The sequence below is a fragment of the Nomascus leucogenys genome, chromosome 11 (assembly GCF_006542625.1).
Source record: "Nomascus leucogenys isolate Asia chromosome 11, Asia_NLE_v1, whole genome shotgun sequence".
Classification (NCBI taxonomy): Eukaryota; Metazoa; Chordata; class Mammalia; order Primates; family Hylobatidae; genus Nomascus; species Nomascus leucogenys.
Window position 1 is genome coordinate 104,862,187 of NC_044391.1, and position 15,418 is coordinate 104,877,604.

At 37.5% G+C, this 15,418-nt stretch overlaps 1 protein-coding gene across 7 annotated transcripts in view; it reads left to right on the plus strand.

Moving 5' to 3' along the window:
- Positions 1-305: 305 nt before the first annotated feature.
- The window catches only part of YEATS2 (YEATS domain containing 2), a 135,224-nt gene continuing 120,111 nt past the window's right edge, over positions 306-15,418 (plus strand). For all 7 annotated transcript variants that reach the window (XR_004032354.1, XM_030822878.1, XM_030822879.1 and 4 more), the window contains exon 1: positions 306-452. Coding sequence is in view for 6 of the 7 variants with exons in the window: in XM_030822878.1 (XP_030678738.1) it covers positions 400-452 (53 nt within the window). In the remaining variant the exon portion in view is untranslated. The remainder of the gene's footprint in view (positions 453-15,418) is intronic.

Below are 15,418 nucleotides of genomic sequence, written 5' to 3' on the forward strand. Positions count from 1 at the left end.
TAGTGTACAAACCTGGTGGCCATTCATTCTAGAAACAATCTCTGTGTGTTTGGTACTCTATTCTGCTTGATAGTAATAAATTTGCATTTTATTTGAGAATGTTCGTAATTCAGACATTTCACTATCAGGCTAACCTCTCTTAATTCTCTGAATTAATAGGATTTTATTTTAAATAATGTTTGTAGGTATTGGTAGATTCTTTATTAAGTACATTTCCATTTTTTGTTTAGAAATTTTAATTATATATTTTTGTATGTTATTAGGTTCAATCTTACGATCCAGAAACCAATTCTTGGCTACTTCGTGCAGCTATCCCAATTGCCAAGAGGTGTATAACAGCTGTATCCCTAAACAACCTGATCTATGTTGCCGGTGGACTGACCAAGGCAATATACTGTTATGATCCAGTTGAAGATTACTGGATGCACGTACAGAATACATTCAGCCGTCAGGTAATAACATAAAGCAGTACAAAAGAAAAATAAATCTAAGAGGGACCAAGTACATAATCATTATTAATACACTGGAATTTCAATTTTAAAATATTTCAGGCCGGGCGTGGTGGCTCACGCCTGTAATCCCAGCATTTTGGGAGGCCGAGGCGGATGGATCACTTGAGGTCAGGAGTTCAAGACCAGCCTGGCTAACATGGTGAAACCCCGTCTCTACTAAAAAATTATGGCCGGGTGCGGTGGTTCATGCCTGTAATCCCAGCACTTTGGGAGGCTGAGGCGGGCGGATCACCTGAGGTCGGGAGTTCGAAACCAGCCTGACCAATATGGAGAAACCCCATCTCTACTAAAAATACAAAATTAGCTGGGCGTAGTGGCACATGCCTGTAATCCCAGCTACTAGGGAGGCTGAGGCAGGAGAATCGCTTGAACCTGGGAGGCGGAGGTTGCGGTGAGCCGAGATCAAGCCATTGCACTCCAGCCTGGACAACAAGAGTGAAACTCCGTCTCAAAAAGAATAAATAAATAAAAATAAAATAAAACAAAACAAAATAAAATAAAAAATTGGCTGGGCGTGGTGGCACACGCCTGTAATCCCAGCTGCTCAGGAGGCTGAGGCGGGAGAATCACTTGAACCTGGGAGGCAGAGGTTGCAGTGAGCCGGGATCATGCCACTGCACTCCAGCCTGGGCAACAGAGCGAGACTCCGTCTCAAAAAAGCAAATAAATAAGTAAAATAAAATATTTCATGTTTGCTGGAATTATTTTATATATTTTTTAAAACTCCACATAAAGCATATGGCAACCTGTTTTGAACTCCTTCCAAGGGGTCGTTTTATTGAAATAACTTCCTTTTTACCATCCCATGGAGAAGTATCTGTTACACTTCGGCTGTTCTTTTTTTTTTTTCTCTTGACTTTTTTCACAATCCTACTCCAGTATTTATCCCGTCTCTTTCATATTTCAGAAGAGAAGAAATGTTTCCAAACTGGTCGCTTCTTTGGTTAGAGGCTGGGAAATCTGTTATTTCTGTTATAAAGGAAATGGCTGTGCTCAGCTTTCTTTCATCCATATATTCTACCCGGAGCCCTACTCCCTACCCACACTGCCACCTCCCAAAAGGCCTTTTCCCCACCTTTTGATTCATGGCTCTTTTTCCTTCCACCCCCAAAATGCTTGATGGTTCTGATGCTGAAAATCTGGCTCTACACATACCACTCTAGACATGTACTCTCAAAGGTCACTGCTAATAATCTCCTCACTCTTGTTCATACTCTCTTGTTTTTCTACCCAGTCCTTAAATATGTTCCTTGAGCCTGTCCTCTCTCCTCTTCCCAGTTTATACTCTTTCCTGAATTATCTCATTTACTGCTCAGCACTGATGTCTTCCAAGTCCATATTGCCATCAAAACCTCTCCTATGTTCCAAACTCAAATTTCTAACTGCCTATTTGATATTTTATTTGATGTTTTACATGGGTATATCAAGATTTTAAATTTCAAATAGAACTCACCTTCTTCCCCAAACCTATTTTTTCTATATTTCCAAATAACCTAGAAACTTAATTTATTAGATTATCTTTTTCTTCTCTTAAATTGAATTAATCTAGCCTATCAGTTCTCCTATTTTTTCCATTCCTATTGTTTCTATTTTTGTTCAAGTTCTTACCAAGTTTTACCTAAACAAACAAAAATACTCTAATTAGTCTTCCTTTCTCTAATATCTTGTCTTGCTAGCTCTTAGCCATCAATTTTCTTTCTTTCTTTCCTTCCTTCCTTCCTTCCTTCCTTCCTTCCTTCCTTCCCTTCTTTCCTTCCCTTCCTTCCTTCCTTCTTTCCTTTTTTTTTTTTTTTTTGAGACGGAGTTTCGCTCTTGTCGCCCTGGCTGGAGTGCAATGGCGCGATCTCCGCACACTGCAAACTCCGCCTCCCAGGTTCAAGTGATTCTCCTGCCTCAGCCTCCCGAGTAGCTGGAATTACAGGCGCCCACCACCAAGCCTGGCTAATTTTTTGTACATTTAGTAGAAACGGGGTTTCACTATGTTGACCAGGCTGGTCTCAAACTCCTGACCTTGTGATCCACCTGCCTCAGCCTCCCAAAGTGCTGGGATTACAGGCATGAGCCACCATGCCCAGCCTATTATTTTTCAATAAATCTACTTATTGTCTCTTCTTTGATTGGAAACCTATTAAATAAAATCCAAAACTTTTACCACTTCATTCTAGACCTTCTATTGCCTGACCTTCATTTGACCTTTCAGCTTCACATTCTATAACTTTACCTCAGGTACCTTAAGTATCTGTCATTTGTAGTCTCTAAACAGATCATAAATGTTCTTGCCCGGGTTTATGCTGTCTTCTTATCCTGTAATGCCTTTTTTACCTTCTTTACTTGTAATTCCACTCATCTTTCAAGGACCACTTTAGTACAACAGAGTTTAACTGGGGCAGAATGGATCTATTTTGCTTTCTGATCTGTTAAAGCACTCATACCTCTTATGGCAATTGTATATTCCCTTATGGGTATAAATGTTTATTTCCTATACTAGAATTTAGTCTTCTTCTTTTTTTTTTTTGTTGAGACGGAGTCTTGCTCCGTTGCCCAGGCTGGAGTGCAGTGGCGCAATCTCGGCTCACTGCAAGCTCCGCCTCCCGGGTTCACGCCATTCTCCTGCCTCAGCCTCTCCGAGTAGCTGGGACTACAGGCGCCCGCCACCACGCCCGGCTAATTTTTTGTATTTTTAGTAGAGACGGGGTTTCACTGTGGTCTCGATCTCCTGACCTCGTGATCCGCCCGCCTCGGCCTCCCAAAGTGCTGGGATTACAAGCGTGAGCCACCGCGCCCAGCCAATTTAGTCTTCTTGAGGACACTATTTCTTCTAACTCATCTTGTATGTATCTCGCATTTATTTCTGCATAGTAAAAATATATATATTGAATAAGTAAATGAGGAAGTACCAGAGGGACTTAATTTTAAGATAATCTTATTTGCAAGATACATTAGAGATACAGCATAGATTATAAGGATAGTGAATAGGGTTTGAATATAAAACCACTTTTCTAAAGTTGTTGACATTGAGGTATAGTCTCCAATTAGTAATATATATGGAGTAACATTGCCCCAGTTAATGAAAGGGACATAATAGGCACTTCAGCTTCATGGTACAGAATGAGTATTACGTTTTCTCCCTCTCGTATCACATCTAAGTAAAATAAATCACATTTCTTCAGCTCAGGGACCTCCCCTGGAAAACCATTCTCCAGCCCTACAGAGGAGACAGTGTACCCTACTTGCATGAGAATCCTCGTGTGGTCAAGTATTGAGACTTATTTCTGATTTTTAAAAAATCTAAGCTGCCTTTTATTGGTTTATTTCAGTGAAGATTGTAAAGAATAATGCATTTTTATTAAGAATTACTGCTCAAGCTGGGTGCAGTGGCTCATGCATATAATCCCAGCACCTTGGGAAGCTGGGGCAGGAGGATCACCTGAGGCCAAGAGTTAGGGACCAGCCTGGGTGACAGTGAGACCCTGTCTCAAAAAAAATTAAAAAAAAAAAAAAAAAAAGAAAAAGGAAAAAGAATTACCATTTATTCAGAACTTTGCTATATTGTATAAAAACGATAACAGTTTAGGAAGATAATTGCCAGTATGTAGCATATTGCAGGGTATACATGAATATTTTTTAACTAGGTTATTGAGATAAAACTGAGAAAAAAATAATAATAGGACACACATGCCACATTTTCTCTAATTAAACAACATTCACTGACTTTAGAAATTTAAAGAAAATAAACATTTGGATCAGAAGTATATTAAGTCTAACAAAGACAAATCATTGAAGTTCAAATCTAGTACTGGGATTTAGATGATTATTTTCTCTCCTCTGTTTATTCTTACCACCAGTGCTACTAAATACATCTATGCACACATTAATCTCAACCACGGAGATCAATGCAACCTCCGCCTCCCGGGTTCAAGCGATTCTCCTGTCTCAGTCTCCCAAGTAGCTGGGATTACAGGTGCATGGCACCACACCCAGCTAATTTTTGTATTTTTAGTGGAGACAGGGTTTTGCCATGTTGGTCAGGCTGGTCTTGAACTCTTGACCTCAGGTGGTCCGCCTGCCTTGGCCTCCCAAAGTTCTGGGATTACAGGCGTGAGCCACTGCACCTGGCCTTATGCACATGTTATTGATAGGTAATTTTTGAGCCATGTGTAATTGTTTACCCTTTTAATGCTAATCAATGAAAAAGGGTAAATCAAACTAATTTCATTGTATACAGTTAAATGAACTCAATACTGTTGCTTTTTAAAATGCTTAGAATATTAAATGCAAAAAGCTGAAAAAAATGAGGTCTTTATTTTTTATAGTCCTAATGGACCCAGCCTATTTCTGTGTTTGTCCTTCACCATTTCCACGCCTCTTTTGACTTTGCATAATTCCTAAAAATACAACTTATTTTTCGAAACATATTTTGCTTTTTAACCTGTGTCAGGAACATCCTTTAAAAAAAATTGTGGGATTTTTTAAAAAGTCAGTGATAAAGACTTTTTTTCTCTCTCTTCAGTAGACCAGGTATTTAAAATACCATTAAAGATTAGAATAATTAAATGAAATCTGATTCTTTTTGTCTATTGTTGACATTTTAACATTTAAGCATACAAAAATAACGAGAGGGTTTTTTTTTTTTTTTTTGCAATGTTAGGATCATGTTTCATTTCAGTCTTTAAAAATAACATTAAAACTTTATATATTGATAAATTATTTTTCCTACTAGCTGCCCTTACTCCTGAATGAAGAGTAAGTTTTTCATATAGTATAAACAAACACATAGAGTAAATGGTATTTTACTAGCATGAAATAAGCTGTTATATCGGATAGATGTAATTTCCTGATATGAATACTTGGTTTCAGGGTTGTTTGCTTTATTTAACTCTGAGCATTATTATCTGAAATGGTATTAATTACCAGACCATGTAATTATATATTGTTTTAGAATCATCCTCAAAATAACTAGAGGTTCAATAGTGGGAACTAGCTTGTACCTGAAAACTAAGGTTTTTGTTTTTATTATATTCGGAACTTTAAGAATTTATAGAAAGAGCTTATTGTGCTTTAAATGAAAAATATTAGAGTTTGTTCCATAATTGGTGCAATTCATGGGGGTGTGGTATTCTGAATTAAAGTGTCTTTCACTATATGATAATAGGCTAAGTCATTCTGGGTGTCTATAAATTCTAATATAGGCATTTTTAAGTACTCACAAATTCTTTCAGACCTAAAGATAGTATCCTTCTATTATATAAAGCCACCAATATTTAATTTCTTCTATAAGAGCAAAATTTATATAAAGCAAATTTGGTCAAGTAAAAATGCTTATTGAACTCATTGATAGAACCTATTTCATTGTTGGTTATGTGGAACCAGGATAATAAGATGCAATAACTGTCTGAATTAAAGTGAAACTTTAATTGGAGATGGAAGAATATCTGGTCTGCAGTATAACCAGATGCATGTAATAGTGAGTCCGTTGTTAATGTAGGATTCTTTGTTTGTTTGTTTATTTATTTTTTTTGAGACGGAGTTTTGCTCTTTTTTTTTTTTTTTTTTTGAGACGGAGTCTCGCTCTGTCGCCCAGGCTGGAGTGCAGTGGCGCAATCTTGGCTCACTGCAAGCTCTGCCTCCCGGGTTCACGCCATTCTCCTGCCTCAGCCTCTCCAAGTAGCTGGGACTACAGGCGCCCGCCACCATGCCCGGCTAATTTTTTTGTATTTTTAGTAGAGACGGGGTTTCACCGTGGTCTCGATCTCCTGACCTCGTGATCCGCCCACCTCGGCCTCCCAAAGTGCTGGGATTACAAGCGTGAGCCACCGCACCCGGCCTGAGTTTCGCTCTTATCACCCAGACTGGAGTGCAGTGGCACAACCTCAGCTCCCTGCAACCTCCGCCTCCCGGTTTCAAGCAATTCTCCTGCCTCAGCCTCCCAAGTAGCAGGGATTACAGGCACCCCCCACCACGTCCAGCTAATTTTTTGTATTTTTAGTAGAGATGGTGTTTCACTGTGTTGACCAGACTGGTCTCGAACTCTTGACCTCAAGTGATCCACCTGCCTCGGCCTCCCAAAGTGCTGGGATTTCAGGTGTGAGCCACCATGCCCAGCCAAGTTTTGTTTTTGAAGAATCACTCTCATCCTTGAAAGAATATTTGTTTTATATAGTAACCATATTATTGACAGAGAATAATAAAATTTAGCTTAGAATCCCATTGTGTGGGAAGTTAACTGTAAGATGTTATTTGAGACATTTCTATGGCCCAGCCAAGGCTCCTAATAACAGTGTTTTGTTAACTTAGTTATAAATTTTTTCCTCATTCATTCATTCAATTTGTGGGTAATCCCATATAATGAATATTGTTCCTACTCCTTGGTCATGTAACCGCCACTTTCTATAATAACCTTCCTGTAATAGGAGAAGCAAGCCAGGCTCCTTAAAGATGCTTTTGCTTAACTACCATGAAGTTAAAACCCTTTTATCAGTCCACATCCTACCTCCCACATATTGGCCCCAATTACTAACATATAATCTTTTTTTTTTTTAACTTTTAAGTTCAGGGGCACAAGTGCAGGTTTGTTACATAGGTACACTGTGTCATGGGGGTTTGTTCTACAGATTGTTTCATCATCCAGTTATTAAGCCCTAGTACCCATTAGTTATTTTCCTGATTCTCTTCCTCCCCCAACCCTCCACCCTCCGAAAGGCCCTAGTGTGTGTTGTTCCCCTCTATATGTCCCTGCGTTCTCATCATTTGGCTCCCACTTACAAGTGAGAACATGCAGTATTTGGTTTTCTGTTCCTGTGTAAGTTTGCTAAGGGTAATGGCCTCCAGCTCCATCCAAGTCCCTACAAAGGACATGACCTCGTTATTTCTTATGGCTGCTACTGACATACCATCTATCTTGAAATTCATTTCATTCCTGCAAAGTTATCCAGCACTCACACAGAGAACAGAGTTGGGCCAAAGGACCTTAGCTTTTATTATGTCTCCCTTTTTTTTGACTGTGCTAAAGCATTATTTTGCTTTTCTGTTTGTTACCAAATCCTTTATCTTCAATGGTTAATTTTTTGTTTATGTATTTGGTTAAACAGGAAAACTGTGGTATGTCTGTGTGTAATGGTAAAATATATATCCTGGGTGGAAGACGGGAAAATGGAGAAGCCACAGACACTATTCTCTGTTATGATCCTGCAACAAGTATCATCACAGGGGTAGCTGCAATGCCCAGGCCAGTGTCCTATCATGGCTGTGTGACTATTCATAGATACAATGAGAAATGCTTTAAACTCTGAAGACAGGATACCTCACCGAAGAAGCCACACTGATCCAAGATGGGAGGTTTTAAAAACTCTAGAGTGGAAACTTCACATATCTCCTTTGTGCCATATGCAAAAAATAGTAAAAGTAATAATTTGGTGCCTTTCTCCTCAAAATATCAATCTTTCAAACTGTAATAAAGCCTTTCCTATAATTGAAAAAAAACTTTTTTGTTAAAGGTAATGGTGGTTGTTACTTGGCCTTTGAAGAGTGTACCTTTGTAAGTATTCGTAAGAAGTCTATGTGAATTAGGAAATGTCCGTCTGCATACCTTTTAGGAACGTGTGAATGGTGTCTTCACTTATTATGTATGTTTATCTGTATGTATATTCCTTATTTTGTCATATATGTAGAGAAAATTGCATGACTTGAGGCCTCATTTAGGTTAAAGAAGTTAATGCTTAGAATGCATTCTAGGAGAAAAAATCAGTTTTAAAAACCTTTGTTGTTAACAAAGTATATCCAGATTGATTAATTTTATTGAAGGGTTTTTTTTCTGTGATTGATAAAAAGGTAATGACAACAATTCAAGTATCATAAAATACTCAACTATCGTGACTTTATTCTTAGAATTGCTGTCTTACATTAAACATGTTTTTAGGGGGAAGTTAGGTAGGAGATAGAAAAATAAGTGCCCCTACAAGGGGGATTAAAATTACAAGTTAATTCCTAAGAGAAAAATGGAATGGCCATTGAAGGAAAAATGACCCGCTATGGCTCTCAAAGTTTTTATGCATCATCTCTTCAATCCTCTAAGAAAGCTTCTTTTCTTAACTTGATAAAGCAGTTGAAACCCATTTTGCAATATTGTTTTGTGAAAAACAGGGACAGACAGCCAGGCATAGTGACTCACACCTGTACTCCCAACTACTCAGCAGGCTGGGGCAGGAGAATTACTTGAGCCCAGGAGTTTGAGGCTGCAGTGAGCTATGAACGCACACTGCACTCTAGCCTGGGCAACGGGGTGAGACACTGTCTCAAGAGAAAAGAAAAAGAAAAATAGGGATAGGTTTTCTTCCTTAGCCCAGTAGGGTTTGACCTCATTAGTATGGTGCTTTGGGTGAGGACCTCTTCCTTGATTATCCTACTTTCACTAGAAATTCCTGAGAGTCTCTACTGTTAAGGTACCTTTAATAGGATAAAGTAGGGACCACCTATCTCAGTGGGTCCATTTTTCTTTTAAAATTAGTTATCTGAAAAAAACTTAGCAGTAGTTCCCATCTTTAAGGTAAGTCTGTCATTTGGTCCCCATTGTGTAAAATACTAATCAACATTTTCAAGCTTCTATACAACAGACTGCTTTTGTCTAGATTTCTCAGCTCCACTTTATAAAGCTTATCAGTTTTCAGAGAGGAATGTGAATTTTTTTTCTAATGCAAATAGATGGATATGGCAGGAACTACAGCATAAGTGATTATTGTGATTCTGGGTGGACCGATATAATTTACAACATTTAGGGATGTTCTAGGTAGCCTGCTGTAGTTTGACTTCCAGTCACTGTTATCTTTCACATTATAATTTGTATATTTCTTGTGATAGAAGGGATGATGCAAATATGTAATTAGAGTGTCACCAGATTTCTGTTAAAACCAAGGTTGAAATAAAAAGCCTAACATTGGTAAGCTACATTGTTTTCTCATTTTAGAATGATACAGAGATTTCAAATAGACATTTTTTAAACTTTAATGCTTAGCTAGAATCTACGTTCTGAGGAAAGCTCTAAAAAACTTAAAAATTTTTAGGGAATTTTTATTTTTCAAATCATAATTGTAAAATGATAGATACTATTTTGTGATAACAGCAATTCAGAAAACAATTTTCTATCCTCTTAGTTGAAAGAATGTAGGTACAGTTTGGATACTTGTACTTTAATTTTAGAGTAAACATCTGCATTATACTCTTATAGATAATAGAATTATTTAGTTAAGAAATTCTTTACAGTAAATGAGATAATGTGTGAAAAATTATTTTGTAAATGCTGAGGATTCTACAAATGATAGTTGTTATTTTCATGTGTATTTGTAAGATCATGTCCATTTCATGAATATAGGACTTCACATAAAAAAAGACGTTCTCAAGATAACTTTATATTCTAGTATTTTTGTCTATTGTAAAAAGTATTAACTATTTACTTTCATTTTGTTATACATTTATTTTAATATCCATGTGTTTATTATAGTAAATTTGAAATGAAATCCCAAAAAACAGAATTTTTTTAAACACAGACCTCACACAATATTAATTTTTTCTCTACATATTTTAAAACTACATAAATTAAGTACTTAAAATTTATATTGAAGGCCACCAAGAACTTAGGTTGAATCTTAAAAAATTTAAATAACTATTTTTAAAGTTACCCAACTTATATTTTAGTTTTTTAATATTTATCTTCCTTTACTAATTCTTAATAAATAATAGCATTAGACTTGACAAAATAAAAAAGAATTTTAGAGTAGAATTAATATATCAAAAGGGATATATCAACCAAATTGGTGTCAGATTGTATTCATTCTCTCATCACATAAAGATTTTTCTTTTGATAGGTGATGCTCATATGAACTTTTGGTTTAGAATCTATATATGTACATGTGTATGTATGTAGATAGTATGGTTGTATACACACGTATATACCAAACACCATGAATTTTAGCAGTCTGTGATGATCAGCAAAAAAGCACATAAAGTAAAAATTAGTTGACCATGCTAAATTCAATTCCGGAAGATTTTTTTATTTGGGCATTTCTAGAACTTTTTATATTTGAAAGTACATGATGAGTATTAGTAATGATGACTTATGTATAAACAGAATCTTTATGACAATTTAGTTTTACAAGGTCAGAAGAGATGAGTTTGCTAAACCCGGCTGTGATACCTCAGTTGGAAAGGGAATTCAAAGGCATGCTTTGTAGAACAGAAAAGTACAGGTTTTTTTTTTCATGAACTTTAATCCTTTTCTGTTTTTCCTCTATGTGAGTCAGCTACAAAAGTGGTCTAATTTTTACAACAGTAGAACTTCCTCCTTTTCTACTCTAATCTTCCCACTGACTTTACTGCACAGGTATGAAATACTAGTGTATTGGATGTTCAGTAACCTTTTTATTTCCTAGATGATTGAAATATAGGTATTTACTCCATTTAAACCAGGTGATAAGATGATGTAAATACTCAGGGAGGGTATTAACTTGTTACTTTTGCTTGTTTGGGGTGTAAAGTGCCATGACTGAATAATCTTCAATTCATGATTCTAGAGTAAGTTTAATTTAGAAAAAGGGGCTTCACATATGGTGGTGGTTGAACATTGATTCTTTTATATTTAAAAAGATGAAAATGTTTTGTGGACTGATAAATTTTATCTTAGTGAATATGAATTGTTTATGTATCTCTACTGTCAAAAAGCCTTTTTGAAACTCAGGAAAGACAAAGGTTCAATTACACCACTTTTGTCAATAAGCAAACCAGGTATTTTTTTTTCCTGTTGTCTGGATATGGCAATAGATTTTTTAAATTGCTGTGAGAACCCATATATGAAAAGAGAGGAGTTGAATTGCGTGTGCCTTTTATGTCTTGAGATTTATATGTAGAAAAGACATCTACTTCAAACTGTATTTTCTTTTTCGTTTTTTTTTTTTTTGGGGGGGTGGGGGGACGGGGTCTTGCTCTGTTGCCCAGGCTGGAGTGCAGTGGCGGGATCTCAGCTGACTGCAACCTCCACCTCTCGGGTTCAAGGGATTCTGCCTCAGCCTCCTGAGTAGCTGAGACCACAGGTGCGTGCCACCACACCCGGCTAATTTTTTTGTATTTTTAGTAGAGATGGGGTTTAGTAGAGACAGATCACTCCTGACCACGTGATCCGCCTCGGCCTCCCAAAGTGCTGGGATTACAGGCGTGAGCCACCACACCCGGCCTGTATTTTCAGAGAGGAGAGCTTGGTGTTTATGTGGTGCCAAGTGGTAAGATAATGTCTCTTCAAGGCTTCCTATGGACTGCCTTTATTTTAGTAAACTCAAGACACCAGTTAACCTCAACAGAGTTTTGGCCTTACTAGAATTTGTTGTGCATCTTATTGAAAGCCAGGTTTACATCACCTCACCCCATTATTCTTTTTAGTTAAATAAATTCACCATGCCAAGTAACCAGAATGGAGCAAATTGGTTGATCTTTAAGGCAGTAGGTTTGACTAGCTAGCTATCATTGTCACATCTAATGCTAGGCACCAGAAACCATTTGAGCCAGGAGTGTGAATGAATAATTCCAGAGACACTTTAGACATTTTTTAATGTTTTATATGAACGTTTTACATTTGTGTGATTGCCTTAGATGTTAAATTTTCCTAGTGCTGAAAGTTACCATCATAAATAAATGTTTTAAAAACAGCAACATTCATAACTTATTTTATATATTGTTCCAAAGAAAAGAATTTGTTTTAATGGTTTCAAAATAACCGCACCTGAATTTGTTTATGTGCCTTAAGTTCTCTAGTGCTATTTCAACTTTTTTTCAATCTAAATTACCTTAGATAAGGTTCATACTTGTTTCCTATAGAGTAAATAAACTTCCCGTTCTTAAATTGTGTAATAAGCACCAACGTGTGGTTGCTTGGCAGAATGAGAATGTTAAGGGAGATTGTTGGATGTTTGGAGTTTCATTATATTTTTTGTTTTTATTTTTTGATACCTAGGTGCTTTTTAAAATATTCAGACAAATATCTATCTTTCATTGATTAAACCCATGTAAATTCATTTGCAGTATCTACATCGAATGTCAAAAAAGTATACTTATTTTTGTTCCATACTTATGTACAACTTTTTCCCTCTTCAGGCTTTTTCATTTAACTTTCTTGAAAAAGCACTTACTCTCCCCTTCCCTATCACCCCTCCCCCAAGGTTTCTTTATTTAAATTTTTATTGAGAGTTGTTGGAGCTCTAAGACAATACAATTTTAGAGTTGAACAAAAGTATAATCTGCTTTACAACTAGTATAGACCTAAGGTCATTTGCTTTCAATTAGAGGCTCCAGTCTTCATAGTGGAAAGAATGCTTTGTATTTAATTGTTCTTAGTTAAGTTGTAGCACGTGAATACTTACATGTTTTGTTTAAATATAGTTCTTGCATAGTTTAATTTTTTAAAAGTTGTATCTAATAAAATGTCTTTTAACCATTATTACTTGACTATATGGTTGTATTAAATTTTGTTTACCAAAAATTTGTTGTCCTGTTTTATTTTAAATATATTTAAGGAGTTGTGCAAAAAAGAGATGGGGAAAATACTGGATATATTGATATATGTGTGTATTTACTGGTATGTCCATAAAATAACTGGAAGGATAAATAAGAAACTGAAAATATTAGTGTGTAAGAGGAAAGGAAATGGTGGCTGAAGGACAAGTAAAAATGAAACTTTACTGCATATGTATAGATATGTAATTATAAATACATATAAAATCAATTTTTTTAGTCTGAAACACACAGAAGTATTCCCTATTCAAATTTTTTTTTTTTTTTTTTTTTTTTTTTTTTTTTTTGAGTTGGAGTCTAACTCTGTCGCCCAAGCTGGAGAGCAGTGGCACAGTCTTGGCTTACTGCAGCCTCCGCCTCCTGGGTTCAAGTGATTCTTGTGCCTCAGCCTCCCGAGTAGCTGGGACTACAGGTGCATGCCACCATGCCCGGCTAATTTTTGTATTTTTAGTAGAGACGGGGTTTTATCATGTTGGTCAGGCCGGTCTCAAACTCCTGGCCTTGTGATCTGCCCGCCTCGGCCTCCCAAAGTCCTGGGATTACAGGCATGAGTCACCGCACCTGGCCTAAAAAATTTTTTAATTAACACAAGGTAACCTATAACATTTGCAACCTAACATTCTTTTGATTTGGTTCTCACATTGAGGACACTTAATTTATTTCAAAGAAATTTTTTTAAAAAGCATAGAGTTATCTTTTTTTTTTTTTTTTTTTTGAGACAGGGTCTCACCGTGTCATCCACGGGCTGGAGTGCGGTGTCACCATCATTGCTAACTATAGCCCAAACTCTTGGGGTCCCAAGTAGCTGGAATTGCAGGTGTGTGTCACCACGCCTGGCTAATTATTTTTTGTAGAGACAAGCTTATATTGCCCAGGCTGGTCTCCAACTCCTGGCCTTAAGTGATGCTTCTGCCTCCCAAAGCACTGGGATTACAGACATGAGACCCCACATCCAGCCTAGGGTTATTATTTACTGGAGAGGAAATGTCTGAATTTGCATTGGCAAAAGTATATTTTTGAAAATATATAAAAAATTATCAAAGCACATAATATGCTTAGATTTTATGCTTAGTTTTACAGTTTTGCCATCAAAATAAAATGGCAGTTAGGGTTTTCATCTTGTTATTATTTTTGAGACAAGTTCTCACTCTTGTCACCCAGGCTGGAGTGCTGTAGTACGATCACGGCTCACTGCAGTCTCAACTTGCCAGGCTCAAGCAATCCTCCCACCTCAGCCACACAAGTACTTGGGACTACAGGTGAGCGCCGCCATGCCTGTCCTTTATTTTTATTTATTTATTTTTTTGTAGAGATGGGGTCTCGCCATGTTGTCCAGGCTGGTCTCAAACTCCCGGGCTCCAGTGATCTGCCCACTTCAGCCTCCCAGAGTGCTGGGATTACAAGTGTGAGCCACTGTGCCCAGCCTCTAGAGTGGTTTTTAATGTTAAAGGTATTTTCATTTGACTTAATGCCTCTGTAGACATCTGTAAAATGCACGGGCTTCATCAGACCTGATTCCAACCAGTTCTCTGCTGTAGAGCCATTTACCTCTCTCAGTCTCACTCTTTTGGTTCTAGGAAATGTAACCATAATACTTACCTTACAGGCTTCTTGTAAGGAGATGAGATTATGCAGTGTATACTGAAGGGTGAACATAGTTCTCACACACAAGAGCAGCACATAACTTCATGCAGCTGGCCCAGGACAAAAATGCACTGTGCAAAGGCAGGGAAGGAATTGAAAGAATTAAAAGTATTCATTGGATCATATTTGAGAAATCTTGGACAATGGATAAATAGGAGCCTCTTGGGTTTTTTTGTTTGTTTGTTTGTTTGAGTCAGAGTCTCACTCTGTCGCCCAGGCTGGAACGCAGTGGCGCAATCTCGGCTCACTACAAGCTCCGCCTCCCGGGTTCACGCCATTCTCCTGCCCCAGCCTCCCGAGTAGCTGGGACTACAGGCGCCCACCACCAAGCCCGGTTAATTTTTCTTTTTATATTTTTAGTAGAGACAGGGTTTCACCGTGTTAGCCAGGATGGTCTCAATCTCCTGACCTCGTGATCCGCCCGCCTCGGCCTCCCAAAGTGCTGGGATTACAGGCGTGAGCCGCCGCGCCTGGCCTTGTTGCAACTCTTAAAAAAAAAAAAAAAAAAAAAAAAAAAAAAAAAAAAAAAAAAAAGCCGGGCGGGGTGGCTTATGCCTGTAATCCTAGCACTTTGGGAGGCCAAGGCAGGCGGATCACGAGGTCAAGAGATTGAGACCATCCTGGCCAACATGGTGAAACCCCATCTCTACTAAAAATACAAAAATTAGCTGGGCATGGTGGCGTGCGCCTGTAGTCCCAGCTACTTGGGAGGC